Here is a 15163-nt window from a genome sequence, read left to right as displayed (position 1 = left end):
GGGTTAGGTAAGGACTAGGTTAGGTAAGGACTAGGCTAGGTAAGGACTAGGTTAGGTAAGGACTGGGTTAGGTAAGGACTAGGCAAGGTAAGGACTAGGCTAGGTAAGGACTAGGTTAGGTAAGGACTAGGCTAGGTAAGGACTAGGCTAGGTAAGGACTGGGTTAGGTAAGGACTAGGTTAGGTAAGGACTAGGTTAGGTAAGGACTAGGCTAGGTAAGGACTGGGTTAGGTAAGGACTAGGTTAGGTAAGGACTAGGCAAGGTAAGGACGAGGTTAGGTAAGGACCAGTTTAGGTTAGGTAAGGTCCGTAAGGACCAGTTTAGGCTAGGTAAGGACAGGACTGTGCTAGGCTAGTGAAGGGCTGGGTTGGGCTAGGCTAGGCTAGGTAAGGGTTTGGCTGGGCTGTGCTAGGCTAGGGAAGAGCAAGGCTAGGTAAGTGTTGGGTTGGGCTAGGCTAGGGAAGGGAAGGGTTGGGCTAGGGAAGGGCTGGGTTGGGCTAGGCTAGGCTAGGTAAGGGTTTGGCTGGGCTGTGATAGGCTAGGAAAGAGCTAGGCTAGGTAAGTGTTGGGTTGGGCTAGGCTAGGAAAGGGTTTGCCTGGACTAGGCTAGGCTATGGAAGGGCTGGGCTAGGCTAGGCGTTTGATATAATTCCTCATTCCATTCATTACAATGAGCCCATCCTCCAATTTCTCCACCAGCCTCCACAGATTTACATGGCTTAGCACTGGGACAGCTAGATGGATGTTCTGTAAACATTGTGTTCCAAAACGGATGAGACACTTAAGAAACTATTCAATGAACCATTCATCAATTCGACCATGAAAGAGAAAAAAACCTTTTCAGTCCCACATAAATGATATTATTTGAAATTGTTGTAGCTAACGGTATGTTCCGATTAGGTGCATGCTGTCAGGACAGTTCCCTGCTGTTGCATTTAACAGAAGTCCAATGGAAGCAAAATCAGTAGACTATTCCAATCAGTAGACTATTCATCAATCACTTTTTGGGGGTGTGAGTCCACTAAACATTTTCCATGAATTGTTTTAGGCTACATTGGCTTAACAGCTATTGTACAGGGACAACCAAAGCAGTCCATTGCCATGGCTGAACAAGGTAAAAAGCCTGGTTTAACCCGCGCACACACACACACACGCACACACACGCACACCCTTTATTTCATGCTGTGCCTGGTTATAGAACAGCGCGGGCTGCCAGAGAACACCCTGACCCTCATTCTGTCTGTCTGCCGCGCTATCTCTCTGACTCCGACAGATACACAGCGACGCAAGCAAACTGGGACACTGATAGATACACACACTCAAGCACACGCAAACACACACACACACACACACACACACACACACATTCACTGGAGGAAGACATATACTATATCACTCAGGGGAAACTGAACACATCATTGTCTTGGAATTTTAGTAACGAACGCGCTTGAGCGATGTTGTCTAAAAATAAGTTTACAGAAGACTACCAGTTCATCTTCTTTGAATGGAGAGCTATGCCTAGTTCACCCGTTCCATCCATCACAATGAGCCCGTCCTCCGATTTCTACCTCCACCAGCCTCCACTGATGACACCGTGCTCACTGTGCCTCTCATGAGTGGGATACACACGACACGGATGACCGAAGCCTGGATGACATCAGCAGTGATTGTTCCCATCAGCAGTTGCTCTGCTTGCCCTGTGTAATTGTGTGTAAGTGTGTGTGTGTGTGTGTGGTCAGAGGACAAGTAGTGTTCCCATCAGTAGTGACTCTGCCTGGCTCTGTGTGTGTGTGTGTGTGTGTGTGTGTGTGTGTGTGTGTGAGTGTGTGTGTGTGTGTGGCCCGTGCGTCACTGTGCCGTGGAGAGTAGCTCTGAGGCCTTGCTTTGGTGCATTTCCTGCCGACAGATCATGTGATGAGGGTTAGAGACTGGGAAAGAGAGCACTCAGAGCCCTGAGCTGTCTACAGGGAGAGGAGAGAGAGAGAGAGAGAAAGAGAGAGAGAGAGAGAGAGAGAAAATGAATATCACTCACACACTCACAGAAAACACAGATGCAAACACTATTTGACAACAAGCAACCATGACAGTAGCAACGGTTTCGGGATAATTGCGTTCTAGTTAGTTGGGTAGTTTAGCTGTCACTGGCTAAGACTGCTGCTGCAAGCTAAAGGAGGGAAATACGCATGAAATACTCCCAATTACGCATGAAATACAAAAAACACAAAACACCCAAAATAGATTAAAATCATATCAAAAACCCTCTCTAAAATCATTGCAAAAAAATTATGCATTTCAGAAACACTTCCCACACCACTCTGAGGAGAGCACCTGCCATCTGCAAAAGAAAATCAATAGACATCCAACAAACCCATCTCCAATCAATCGCAGACGTCTAAAATGTCATCGCTGCCGTCACAGCGAGCAGACGGGCCACCTCGAGACGCAGTCAGGTGACCGCGGGGGGGGGGGTAACAACACCACTCTAAGGAGGAGTGTCCCGGAGGACAGGTCTAGGATCAGCTCTCCCTTTCCGGGTCCTAACCAGAGCCACAGGGGAACACTGAACGCACAACTCAGGGTTCCCGCGCTGGTCTTAAAAAGCCTTAAAGTGTAAAATCCAGCAATCCAATCTATAAGGCCTAAAAAGGTCCCAAAGTTCAGTTATTCGGTCTAAAAATGAGGTGCTAGGTCTTAAAAAATTTATCCTGCAAGGAAACCAGTCCGACCACATCTATTTACGCTGAAATTAATCAAGCTGGAACCAAAGAAATGCCAATTCGCTTCCTTTTTTGTCTGTATGGCGGTGAAATCCCTAATTTCATCCCCTCGAGGATGACAAAAAGCTATCATATGGTGTCGCGAATAGGTAAAAAATGATATCCAAAGAGGTCTAAAAAGGTCTTAAATTCGACTTGTTGAAACTTGTAGGAACCCTGACAACTGATCATAGATCGGGGAGGCATCTTCCTACCGCCTTAAGCTCACACCAACCCACCCACCATGTCACTGCCTAAGACTGTGTCCTTCTGGAACAAAGGCAATATTGGACTGAGAGCAAATGATGCTCTGTCTATTCAGACCTTGTTGTTTTCAATGAGCACCCTTTTGATACCGCATACTTTTTTTTTTTTTTTTTACAGAAGCAAAGCAGCGCTCTTGACCCTCTCTTCTCTACAAAGGCAATATTGGACTTCAAATGCAAAATACTTGTAGACCATAATGACGTGAAGGATTATGATCGCACAGGTTTCTTAGTATAAAATTGGAGGTAGGTACAGTGCCTAATACACTGGCCAGGGGTGTCACTTTGAGAACTACAATACAGGGAGGGGGGTTAACTTTTCCACTTTGCTTCCAATCAATGTGTGCATTGTGAAATATGGAGGGCATCAGTCAATTTAATGTGAGCAGGAATCAACACGTGTAAACATGTTGTCTCCCACAAATGATGTAGCGCTCCTCCTTGTGTGAATTGGTGACAATTATACAAACGTATGACCGAAAAGTGTCCAACTTATTTGACCCGGCCATCAGTTTTGCTTCCTACAGCCAATTGCTTTTATTTGAAGGCAGTCCGTGGATTTTAGGTGAGCTGAAAAGTTACCGGCACTTGTCGCACTTATTTGATTGATGTTCAAGGATTTTTACAGTATTATTTGAAAACAGTCAATAGGCCGAAAGGTGCGGCCTGAGGTGCTCTCTCCTCTCTGCACGTTATAATAAAATTACGTTTTTAATGATAACAACTTATCAACCTTTACCTGCACCGTCACAAAATGAATCTGCATCACCTTGAAACTCCTAGATAATCTCTAGGGGAAGACGCATCTTTCACCATAGTTTTGTCAAAATTGAGCCAATCAATGTGGGAGATAGAGCATGTAAACGTATGGACAGAGACCGAATCATAGTCCCCTCCCTGATTTCATCGGTGGGAGACAATTAACTGAATGGATCAAGTGTAAACACATCCCTGGTAAGCATGGCCCTCTCTTCACTGTTCACCTTCAAGGTATTTTTGGCCTTATCCAGATTATCCAGAAATCCCCCTAATGCGGGGCCAATCCTAAGCCTCCCCACAGAGGACCCAGGGGCAACCCTGCACTCAAACCTGCTCCACTCTCCATGTCTCTCTCTTTCTCTCTCATTCCCTCTGTCACCTTCTCTCCATCTGAGAGGGATGGATTAGTAAGATCTCTCTCTCTCTCTCTCCCTCACTATGGACGCAGATGAAGCGTAAATCCTGGATTACATCACACTGTCAATAGGAATCCCCATTGAAGATGCTTTTTAAATCCAGGACGAGACACCGATCTGAGTTCGGGAAACCAGCCCTAAAAGTCTTAAATGACTTCCTTTCTTCCCTCCTTTCTCTCATGGGACAAAAAGTCTCATGACGACTCATTCAGGTCAGGTCAGCAGGTTCTGAAGGGAAGGAGATTGATCTATTTTAGGATTATTTGGGACTATTTGGGACACAGCCCAGCCCAGATATCCAGGCATGGCCCTTGGACACCATCACAGCAGCATGATCTTACCCGAGACGGGGAGCCCTCCACCCCACTCCTCCAACTCTCCTCTTCCTCCTCAGGCCTGGGACAGGCATCCAAACAGTGGGACCTCAATAAGAAATGATAAGGCTCCATTCAAACCAAGCAGCTCCGAATCTAACCTCTAAGCCATAACCTCTATGCCGTAGCCTGGCCAAAAAAAGTTTAGTATTAGCAATATGCTAACAGGACATTGGTTGAGTGTATGAGTGGCCATTAGAAACCCTTAGCCTAGCCTAGCGGTCCCCTCCTCCACACCTGCTATAAGTGGAGCAGTGATGTCACCGTCGCATGAGGGATCATAGAGTGACACCAGCGTTAGCACGCGGCTAGGCAGGCCCAGGTTTGGCTGGCACACGCATACTGTACAGTCACACACACACAGTCGCACGTAGGCACGCACGCAAGCACCTGCCTGCCTGCCTGCCTGCCCCACAAACCCTCCTAGGAGGGATTCCTGCACTTCTAAAGGAACCACAACATGTGACACAAAAGAGAGTTGAAAGGTTGTCATGTCAAAATTGAGGCAAAAAAAAAAACCTGCATGTGAGGCAAAAAAAAAAAAAGATAAAAAAAAATAATAATAGTAACAAATTGCCTTACAAGTGTGCGATTGTCCATGGGTCACCTTGGTGCACCTCTGCATCCTGAATGGTCAGGTCACTCAAGTCACTAAAGTCAGTCGGAGCAGGAACCGCCTGTTAGCTTCAAACGAACAAAGCGAGTAGCTACCCTTTACTCTCCATGTGATGCCCGGACCAACACCACTTACTGCCTCTCAAACAAACATCCGGGACGACCTTACGACCATCCGGGGCGACCCACGACCCTCGATGTCGGATTGATTGAATCTCCCCCTTCTCTCATGTCTTCTCGTACTACCGAGCTTGTGCTCTCATAAATGGGATCCCCCCTCGGCGTGTCTCCACTGTGGTCCTCCTGTGTGTTTGGTTCCAACTGTATGGGAACGATTGTGTGCCGAGGCGTGAAAACGGGCAAAGTACTCCAGTGACCGGCGGCTGTTGCGGAGGGCTAAAACGGTGTGTCACGCACTGTTACAGCAGGCCTGACACACAACACGAGACCTAGCTACTGTTGCTGCCTGAAAGAAGAAGGAGAGAACGTGTGGAATTTCAACTTGGGAGAAGTTTCAAGATACTGCACCGGAGGTGATGCATCGTTATATATGCCACTTCATAGGAAATTGTTCTTAACTGACATGTAAGGCCGCATAATAATGCTGTAAGTTAGGTTTGTGTACAAATAAAATCACTTTCTATTAACACGGTATTGTACAATGGATAACCAGACACAAAAGTAGAGCACAGACCACTGAGACCACGCTTCGCAAAACTGTCACGATACATGTGTCTTACTGTGCACAGACTGCTGTACTTTCACTCTCACTCTTCCGTTTTCCCTCTCTTAAGTTAAGTCTGATCTATGGTGTGTGTGTGTGTGTGTGTGTGCGTGCGTGCGTGTGCGTGTGCGTGTGTGTGTGTGCGTGCATGAGCGTGCATGCTCAATGAAGTCTTAGATAAGCTTCACGACATGGGTTATGGACTGTCCTGTCTTTCCTGTCTGACATCTATCGAAAATATGCTGGCTTCTGATTGTTGAGTGACAAAGTCAAATGTGTACAGTAGCTACATCTTTAGATTGTTGCATACAAATGCACAGAACAAGACAACACTTATTAATGACATTACTTACACAATGAGTGCATACATTTCAGTACGGTCCCAGCGGGAAAACAAACCCGCAACCTAAGCGTTGTTAGCGCCATTCTCTACCAACTGAGCCACAGAGGACCACGTATTATGGGAAGAGAAAAGCCCCATTTAACTCATGTGTCGGTCCAGACCTTGGATTATGTTCTGACAAAGGCTGGGAGTCCTCACTGCAGTCAGCAGACACAGACAGTCCAGCAGGACTAAAGCCACATTGGCCTCTGACACGGCACGGCTTCCTTCCAGTACCGACATTGGGCGCCTTGGTAAATCCTCCCTGGCACTCAGATCCCAGATCAGAGCACTCCGGTTTGAGCGTCACAGAGCACAGAATCATCAATGCATTCACCGCAAAATCTAAATCTCTTTTGCTCTGAATCTCTTTCCTCACACACCCCTTCTGATAGATAGATCTATCTATCTATATATGCCATCTCTCTAGCTAGACACCATTTAAACCGGACCAGATATATATATATAAACGACGCACAACTGTTAGACCTGAAGGTCACCAGCTTGACTTGGTGTCAAGTCGGATCCACATTCCTGGGGGCTTCTGAAACAGAACAGAGAGTCCGGCTACAAAGTAAACACTTGTGGTGCCTTGTTTTGGAAGAATAGCGTTTCTACAATCTTACGCGGCTATCACATGATCACATGCCGCCCTTATGATTCAACGTTCCTAACCTTGAGGGGGGAAAAGCACAAGCCTCTGAATGCAGCCTTATTTGTGAAGACTATTTAAAAAAAAACAATGGGAAGGTCTGTTCTGTTGGACCTCCACTCCTCGCTCATCTAGTCTAACCTAGACCATCACTGTATGTTCTTCGGATCTCCACTCCTCGCTTGTCTAGTCTAACCTACACCATCACTGTATGTTCTTTGGATCTCCACTCCTCACTTGTCTAGTCTAGTCTAGTTTGTGTTCTTTGGACCTCCACTCCTCGCTCGCCTAGTCAAGCTTAGACTATCACTGTGTGTTTTTTGAACCTCCTCTCCTAGCTCGCCTAGTCAAGCCTAGACTATCACTGTGTGTTTTTTGAACCTCCTCTCCTAGCTCGTCTAGTCTAGCCTAGTCTAGTCTGTGTTCTTTGGGCCCCATCTCGCTTCCTCTCCTCGTCCTTCAGTTTATGTGCCAGCAGAGATAAAGAGCCAAGTATGACACGGCAAAAATACCCCCACACACACGTCCATGTACTGCCACGGAAGATACCCCAGACAGGAAGGGTAGCACTGGGGCCACCAAGAGAAAACACACAGGTTATTTTGTATCGTTCTTTTAGTCAGGTGCCAATACTTTGACTGGATGCAATGCAGCATGTACACTTGCTTTTATGTGTGTGTGTGTGTGTGTGTGTGTGTGTCTTGGTGTCAAATGGTGACTCTTCGGCCTCTTGAATGGAAACCAACTTCATACCGCTAATGACAGTAAGGCTAAAGGCAGCAAGCAACATACTGGCAGTAACTGAAATAGAACAGGGACCACAACTGACCCAATGTGTACATAAATATAGCATATTCCATGTACATACAACAAGAACTTCCTGCCCCCCCCCCCCCCCCCCCCGATAAAAAAGGTTTGTTGTTGACGTGCTTCAGTTTGTGTGATCCTTCAGTGTCTGTGAGGGTGATAACACACTCACTCACTGACAGTCGTGTCAACATGAGAAGGAAAATGCCATCAACACTGTTCAATGGGAAAACAGCAAGGAAACAAACCCATCGTTATGGCTGAGTGAGGACATCACAAAGGCAGGCAGGAGAGAGGAGAAACAGAGAGTGTGTGTGTGTGTGTGTGTGTTCGAGAGAGAAAGAGAAGAAAAGAGTGTGAGAAAGACAGAGAGTGTGAGGACAGTGTGTTTGTGTGTGTGTGTGTGTGTGTGTGTGTGTGTGTGTGTTCGAGAGAGAGAGAGAAAGAACGAGAGAGAGAGAGAGAGAGAGACAGTAAGAGAGTTAAAGAGAGAGGGATTGAGAAAGTCAGAGAGAGCGAGTGTTCGAGAGAGAGAGAGCCAATAAGGCCCGATCAGTCTCTCCTCTCCTCCTTTCCCTCTGCTCTGAGAGCAGCAACAGCACAGTGGATTAATTCATCACCATGCTAAGCCTTTGCCCTCCTCTGGAATAAATTACCCAATGGCTCTCAACTTAGACTTGACACACACACACACACACACACACACACACACACACAAGCCAGCTCTATTCCACTGGATAGTGAAGGCCCGAAAGAGCACAAACTAGGAAGGGACGGGCTATAACCTCCCCCTAAACACTGGTCCAGGGTCAGATACCACTGATGGTTCAGGTTAAGACAGAAGGTGGGTTCATCTGTTCCAAGATCTGTTGTTAAGGACCACGTCTACCTCGAGCGACGCCTGATGCTAGCTTCGTAATGAGGGTCTGCAACTCCGAGAAGAACACCCATCTGTGATGCAAAAAGATCCCAAAAAACTGTGGAAAGCATTTTATCAAAATTAAATGTTTCACTAAAATAATAATTGGTCCGCAATGGTTACAGTACTTCTGTTGTAGGGTGAATGTTGGGTTCACAAGACAGACTGAAGTGACAGTGATTCCAGTGATTCCATCACTAATGGGTAAAATACGCTTGCTGAACTGAGCTAGGAGTGAGAGGGAGACTGTCGTCAGAGGGAAGGGGGGTAGGGCGTAGAAGTAGGATGAAATCGCACTTAGACACTGATCTGAAGTCAGTTTTGCATGCTGACCTCCTAATTGTTATGGTTAGGGTGAGCTGATCCTAGATCAGGATCTACGAGCAAATTCTACACAAAGCAGGGCAGTCAGTCAGTGTAGACCAAGGCTAGATAAACTCTGCAGTGTTTGGCTGAGTCCTCTGTCTGTCTGTCTGTCTGTTTGTTTGTCTGCCTGCCTGTCTGCCTGCCTCCCAACTGGGCTCTGCAAAGCCGGGAACGCCCCGCTCCCCCGCTCCCCCCCCACCCCCACACACACACACACAGCTATCACTAGACCTTGTACTTGAGCCTTATCATAGCCAGAGCAGCCCAGATGGTAACTTACCCTTGACACTGCCTCACATCACTCACTGCTTACATTACCGCTAAACGTTTAGGCCAGTAGGGCTGTGACATAGCCATAGACCCCCCCCCCCCCACACACACACACACACACACACACACACACACATACCCACACCCACACACACACACACACACACACAATGACAGACACACACACACACACACACACACACACACACACACACAGCTTAGAGATATAACTTCACTCACAGGGACAGTCTGCATGCTCATAGTGTAATCCTTGTTGCGGAGAGAGACTTCAAACTAGCTGACTGACACATGTCCAGCCTCCCAGCCCCAATCAGTCTCTGAAACAGACCGGCGGTGACGCAGGAGACCTTCAAGAGACCAATGACGAGCGACACTTATGTACATCTCTGTGAAGGAGCTGTACCTCAATCAGACCTCAGCCTCTACACCAGACCTCAGCCTTTACACCAGACCCCAGCCTCTACACCAGACCAGCCTCTACACCAGACCCCAGCCTCTACACCAGAACAGCCTCTACACCAGACCCCAGCCTCTACACCAGACCCCAGCCTCTACACCAGAACAGCCTCTACACCAGACCCCAGCCTCTACACCAGACCCCAGCCTCTACACCAGACCTCAGCCTCTACACCAGACCTCAGCCTCTACACCAGAACAGCCTCTACACCAGACCTCAGCCTCTACACCAGACCAGCCTCTACACCAGACCAGCCTCTACACCAGACCCCAGCCTCTACACCAGACCCCAGCCTCTACACCAGACCTCAGCCTCTACACCAGACCTCAGCCTCTACACCAGACCTCAGCCTCTACACCAGACCTCAGCCTCTACACCAGACCTCAGCCTCTACACCAGACCTCAGCCTCTACACCAGACCTCAGCCTCTACACCAGACCTCAGCCTCTACACCAGACCTCAGCCTCTACACCAGACCTCAGCCTCTACACCAGACCTCAGCCTCTACACCAGACCAGCCTCTACACCAGAACAGCCTCTACACCAGACCTCAGCCTCTACACCAGAACAGCCTCTACACCAGACCTCAGCCTCTACACCAGACCCCAGCCTCTACACCAGACCGCAGCCTCTACACCAGACCTCAGCCTCTACACCAGACCTCAGCCTCTACACCAGAACAGCCTCTACACCAGACCTCAGCCTCTACACCAGAACAGCCTCTACACCAGACCTCAGCCTCTACACCAGACCAGCCTCTACACCAGACCAGCCTCTACACCAGAACAGCCTCTACACCAGACCTCAGCCTCTACACCAGACCTCAGCCTCTACACCAGAACAGCCTCTACACCAGACCTCAGCCTCTACACCAGAACAGCCTCTACACCAGACCTCAGCCTCTACACCAGACCCCAGCCTCTACACCAGACCAGCCTCTACACCAGACCTCAGCCTCTACACCAGAACAGCCTCTACACCAGACCTCAGCCTCTACACCAGACCTCAGCCTCTACACCAGACCTCAGCCTCTACACCAGACCTCAGCCTCTACACCAGACCTCAGCCTCTACACCAGACCAGCCTCTACACCAGAACAGCCTCTACACCAGACCCCAGCCTCTACACCAGAACAGCCTCTACACCAGACCTCAGCCTCTACACCAGACCCCAGCCTCTACACCAGACCTCAGCCTCTACACCAGACCTCAGCCTCTACACCAGACCAGCCTCTACACCAGACCCCAGCCTCTACACCAGACCTCAGCCTCTACACCAGACCTCAGCCTCTACACCAGACCCCAGCCTCTACACCAGACCTCAGCCTCTACACCAGACCAGCCTCTACACCAGACCTCAGCCTCTACACCAGACCTCAGCCTCTACACCAGACCAGCCTCTACACCAGACCTCAGCCTCTACACCAGACCTCAGCCTCTACACCAGACCTCAGCCTCTACACCAGACCTCAGCCTCTACACCAGACCAGCCTCTACACCAGACCTCAGCCTCTACACCAGACCTCAGCCTCTACACCAGACCTCAGCCTCTACACCAGACCAGCCTCTACACCAGACCGCAGCCTCTACACCAGACCAGCCTCTACACCAGACCTCAGCCTCTACACCAGACCTCAGCCTCTACATCACCAACAAGCTGGTGACGAAAACACAACTAATTCACTGCAAAAATACTTATGTACTTTTATTTACTTCCAGAAAAAAATAAGTACTGTACTGGTAATATGAAAAGCTGTCGCGACGTAAATGTAATAGGTTTCATGACAGTCAAGTGAGAGGGTAAGAATCAAAGAGGAGTATACAAGTATGTTGGATAACGGTAATGACATCTCAATGAACAAGGCTTAACCGTTCAGATTCTAGTAGATTTCCAAGGCATTACTCTAACGCAATCAGAGGACTAATGCAATCAGAGGTGTGGTTGGCGTCTTGACGAGGTGGCGTTTGTCACACCGACTTCTCACTGGATGCTGTGGTGACATTAAGCCACAACATTCGCCCTGACAGGGAGCCCTCAAATAGCCTGCAGTCTGTCAAACAAACACACACACACGCAGTAGAAAGGAAGGAGCCACAACTCCCGCACGGTTCAGATATTCATCGTTTTAGCGTCGAGAGACAAAACCATGGTGTTTCTGTCATCGCGGCCTTCATCAGAATCGGTGCTGTGCTTCGTGCTATTCCGATGAAGGCCTTTGATGGTCGAAACGTCCTACTTTGATCTCAATAGCATAACAAGAGTATGATTTTGTTTTACTTTGAGCGAGAGTCACGCCTTCTTCCTTCAATGTCCCTGTCATCTTTGGCTACACCTCATCTCATGCGTCAGTTTAAGTGCTATCACTCACACACACACACACACACACACACACACACACAGCTAAAGGCTAACAGATGTTGGTCACTGACATTGATGTACAGTGTTTACACATAAACAACCCTGTGAAGTCTCAACAATAAACCAAAACAACAACAAACCCATGGAGGCAGAGCCAGAGTGACCTGAGCCATAGCCTAGCATCCTAAGACCAACCAGGCTATGAGAACCAGGAGGGCCTGTAGCCCCTGAAGGCTAGCAATATCACCCCAAGCTAGCTAACTCCTGATTTACAGGCTCCATCTCATGTCTATTTCAGTCAATTCAGGCACCGTTCAGGAATCAATATTTCACTTGAAAATTGCACACAACATTGTGAATAATAAGGAGGTTTCTCCAACCGAGACAACTTCTACCCCCCTGTACTGTTTCTCCTGTGTCTTAAAAAAAAAATGATAATGATAATGATGATAATAATAATAACAATAATAATTATTTCTTCTTCTAGCACGACAACTGCCATTGGCCCCAGGCCGAGCATAGATTACTTTTTCCTGCTATGACTAGTGGATAGTTGATTCACTTACTTAGTCAAACGTATTGATTGAAGTCGCTTTGGAATAAGGCGTCTGCTAAATGCCAGAAATGTGTAAATGTAACTCATTCCTTAGTGTGTTTCCTATCTGGGGGTTGTAATGTTGAATATATAAGGGGGGGGGGGGGGGGGGGGGATTCCTCATCATGCCTCTGTGCTATGAAGGTCTGATGAAGCCGAGCGGTTAGAGAGCGATCAATGACTAATATTGATCGCCGGCAGCAGGTAGATATGGAAATCCCATCCCTCTCATCTCACTCGGCCTCAGCCTAAAATAAACACACAGACATTCATGCTGCTGTTCTGAAAGGGCCTGGCTGATGATGGGAGTAGACACGTACCTCCCTCTGAAATGACACTCCACACTTTACGCATTCAAAATGTTGTTCGACAAAGGCACCTAAATAAATACGCCCTATGAATGAATAGCTAAGCATGTGGATTAAGGCCTTTTTAAAAGGATAACATTCCTTTTGTGTTCCTCCCTCTCCCTCTCTCTCTCTCTCTCTCTCTCTCTCTCATGGCGTGAGTGTACAGTATCCTAGATGCGTATCAACTCTTTGCCCCCAAGAAATTACTTGGGCAACCTTCCCCAAACGTCTAGGAACACCTGCTACACATCTGTCCCCATGTGAGAAGAAAAAATACAAATATATGATCGATTCGTTATAGATTCAAAAGAGCACATTAAATCACGTCTCGTGGTCCAACACCCTCGTCTTCAAGCTCGTCTTTGACTAACAATAATTAAGTCGTATTTAGAGGGAGAAAAGGAACATGTCAATGAACCCCCGCCCCCCCCCCCCCTACAGCCCAACAGCCACATCCAGTATAATTAATGTCTCTGAAGATGATGGCCCGGTTATGACCATTTATATGACTTCGGGCTGTATTCTATCAAATCTGATATGACATGTGATGCAGAATTGATATAGCCCACCTTTATTCTGACTATAGGGGCCTAGCTAGGCCCAGTCCACAAATCTATTTCAAAGAGTGAAACTGGATGTAGCCATCGACTGTAGGTTTGCCAGTACAAGGGTAGGCTGGGCGCAGGGACTATCTGCTATTTTCACAAAACCTACAATTCTATTTCACTACAGGAAAATGCTATGCCATTAATGCTGGCACACATAGGCATACTGCAAATGCAGGTTTGCAAATGCAGGTTTGATTGAATTGTGACTTCCAAAATCCTGACACACCCACACAGAGTTGGAACAACTGAATGAAACGTCTCCAATGTATGCAACCAACAACCACAAGCTGTAAACAAATGCAGTCTATTCATTTGAGAAAATCGCTGGGAAACTGTGACGTGGTGAGAGATATGCTGCTACCCGGCGCTGGCTGACGTCAGCTAGGCCCGTATGGCCTATTTAGCCTATAGAACAGTTAACAATACACAAGTTCGGAGGTTATGACCCGCGCTGTCGGGAGGGGTCTGTGTGACACTAGTGATGAGAGTTTTCCTGTAATCCACTATATCTCGCATTAAGGACACATGAATGATATGAACATATTGAATGCCACAGGCTTTGGACAATCTCTTTTTCACGTCTAGAGTGTCTCTATCTCTCTTTCACCTCTGTCTTTATCTCTTACTCTTACACTCTCTCTCTCTCTCTCTCTCTCTCTCTCTCTCTCTCTCACACACACACAGTCTCTCTCTCACTCTCTCACTCTCTCACTCTCTCACTCTCTCACACACACACACACACACACACACACACACACACACACACACACACACTCCTCCAAGCTTGTGTCGGTCCCTCACCTTGCAACTGGCGGGTTTTATCGGTAGTCCCGAGGCAGGATTTCCTTGCTGAGTGGTGTTGGTCTGTTGGGGTGAGTGGGAATCCTCAGACTCTTTTCCACTTTGGTAGACCACCCTATCAGAGATATGAATGCTTGAAGCACAGCCCATGCTTCAACCCCACTTCAGCCTATTTCTTTTGCTCAAGTGCGTTACTTCTAGCCTACCCGACTGTCATTCGTTTGTCCTTAATTATCTTGAGGTCCTCTCTCTTTTATCTTTTTTCTTTTCTTTTTTCCGTTTAATCTTAATGCAAATTAAACGCTCTCTCCAGTTTCCCTAACACAAACCATGAATAATAAAGCCTGTCTATCCTCTTCCCCCCACCCCCCGACCAGGAAGCTGATTTCCTCTCTCTGGCTTTTACATGAAGTCAATTAGAGATATTTTGTCAAATCGTTTTTTATTCTCGCAAACATGAATCCCGTTATTCTTCAATTCGGCTGTTCATTTCCATGGGCGATGTATCCACTGACACTGGTTCTTCCCCTGGCCTTCGTACCACAACATTATTTGCTCATTTTTTTCAACTTTACTCTTTTCAAGTATACCTCAGTCCTCTTCAGTTCAAGCAATGGTTTTATCCATTTTTGTCCAAGGCTTCTAATGATGCCGTCCTCCCCACCC

General features: G+C 47.5%; 1 protein-coding gene across 1 annotated transcript in view; it reads right to left on the bottom strand.

Moving 5' to 3' along the window:
• The window catches only part of pde8a (phosphodiesterase 8A), a 49287-nt gene extending 34440 nt beyond the window's left edge, over positions 1 to 14847 (bottom strand). Inside the window, exon 1 of the mRNA XM_080538868.1 lies at positions 14498 to 14847. Coding sequence (XP_080394994.1) covers positions 14498 to 14647 — 150 coding nt within the window. The 5' untranslated portion in view covers positions 14648 to 14847. The remainder of the gene's footprint in view (positions 1 to 14497) is intronic.
• Positions 14848 to 15163: the final 316 nt, after the last annotated feature.

This window comes from Nansenia antarctica (genome assembly GCF_963989245.1).
Source record: "Nansenia antarctica genome assembly, chromosome: 9".
Lineage (NCBI taxonomy): Eukaryota > Metazoa > Chordata > Actinopteri > Argentiniformes > Microstomatidae > Nansenia > Nansenia antarctica.
The sequence above is the reverse complement of the archived record's forward strand: the minus strand, read 5'-3'. Positions and strand labels throughout refer to the sequence as shown.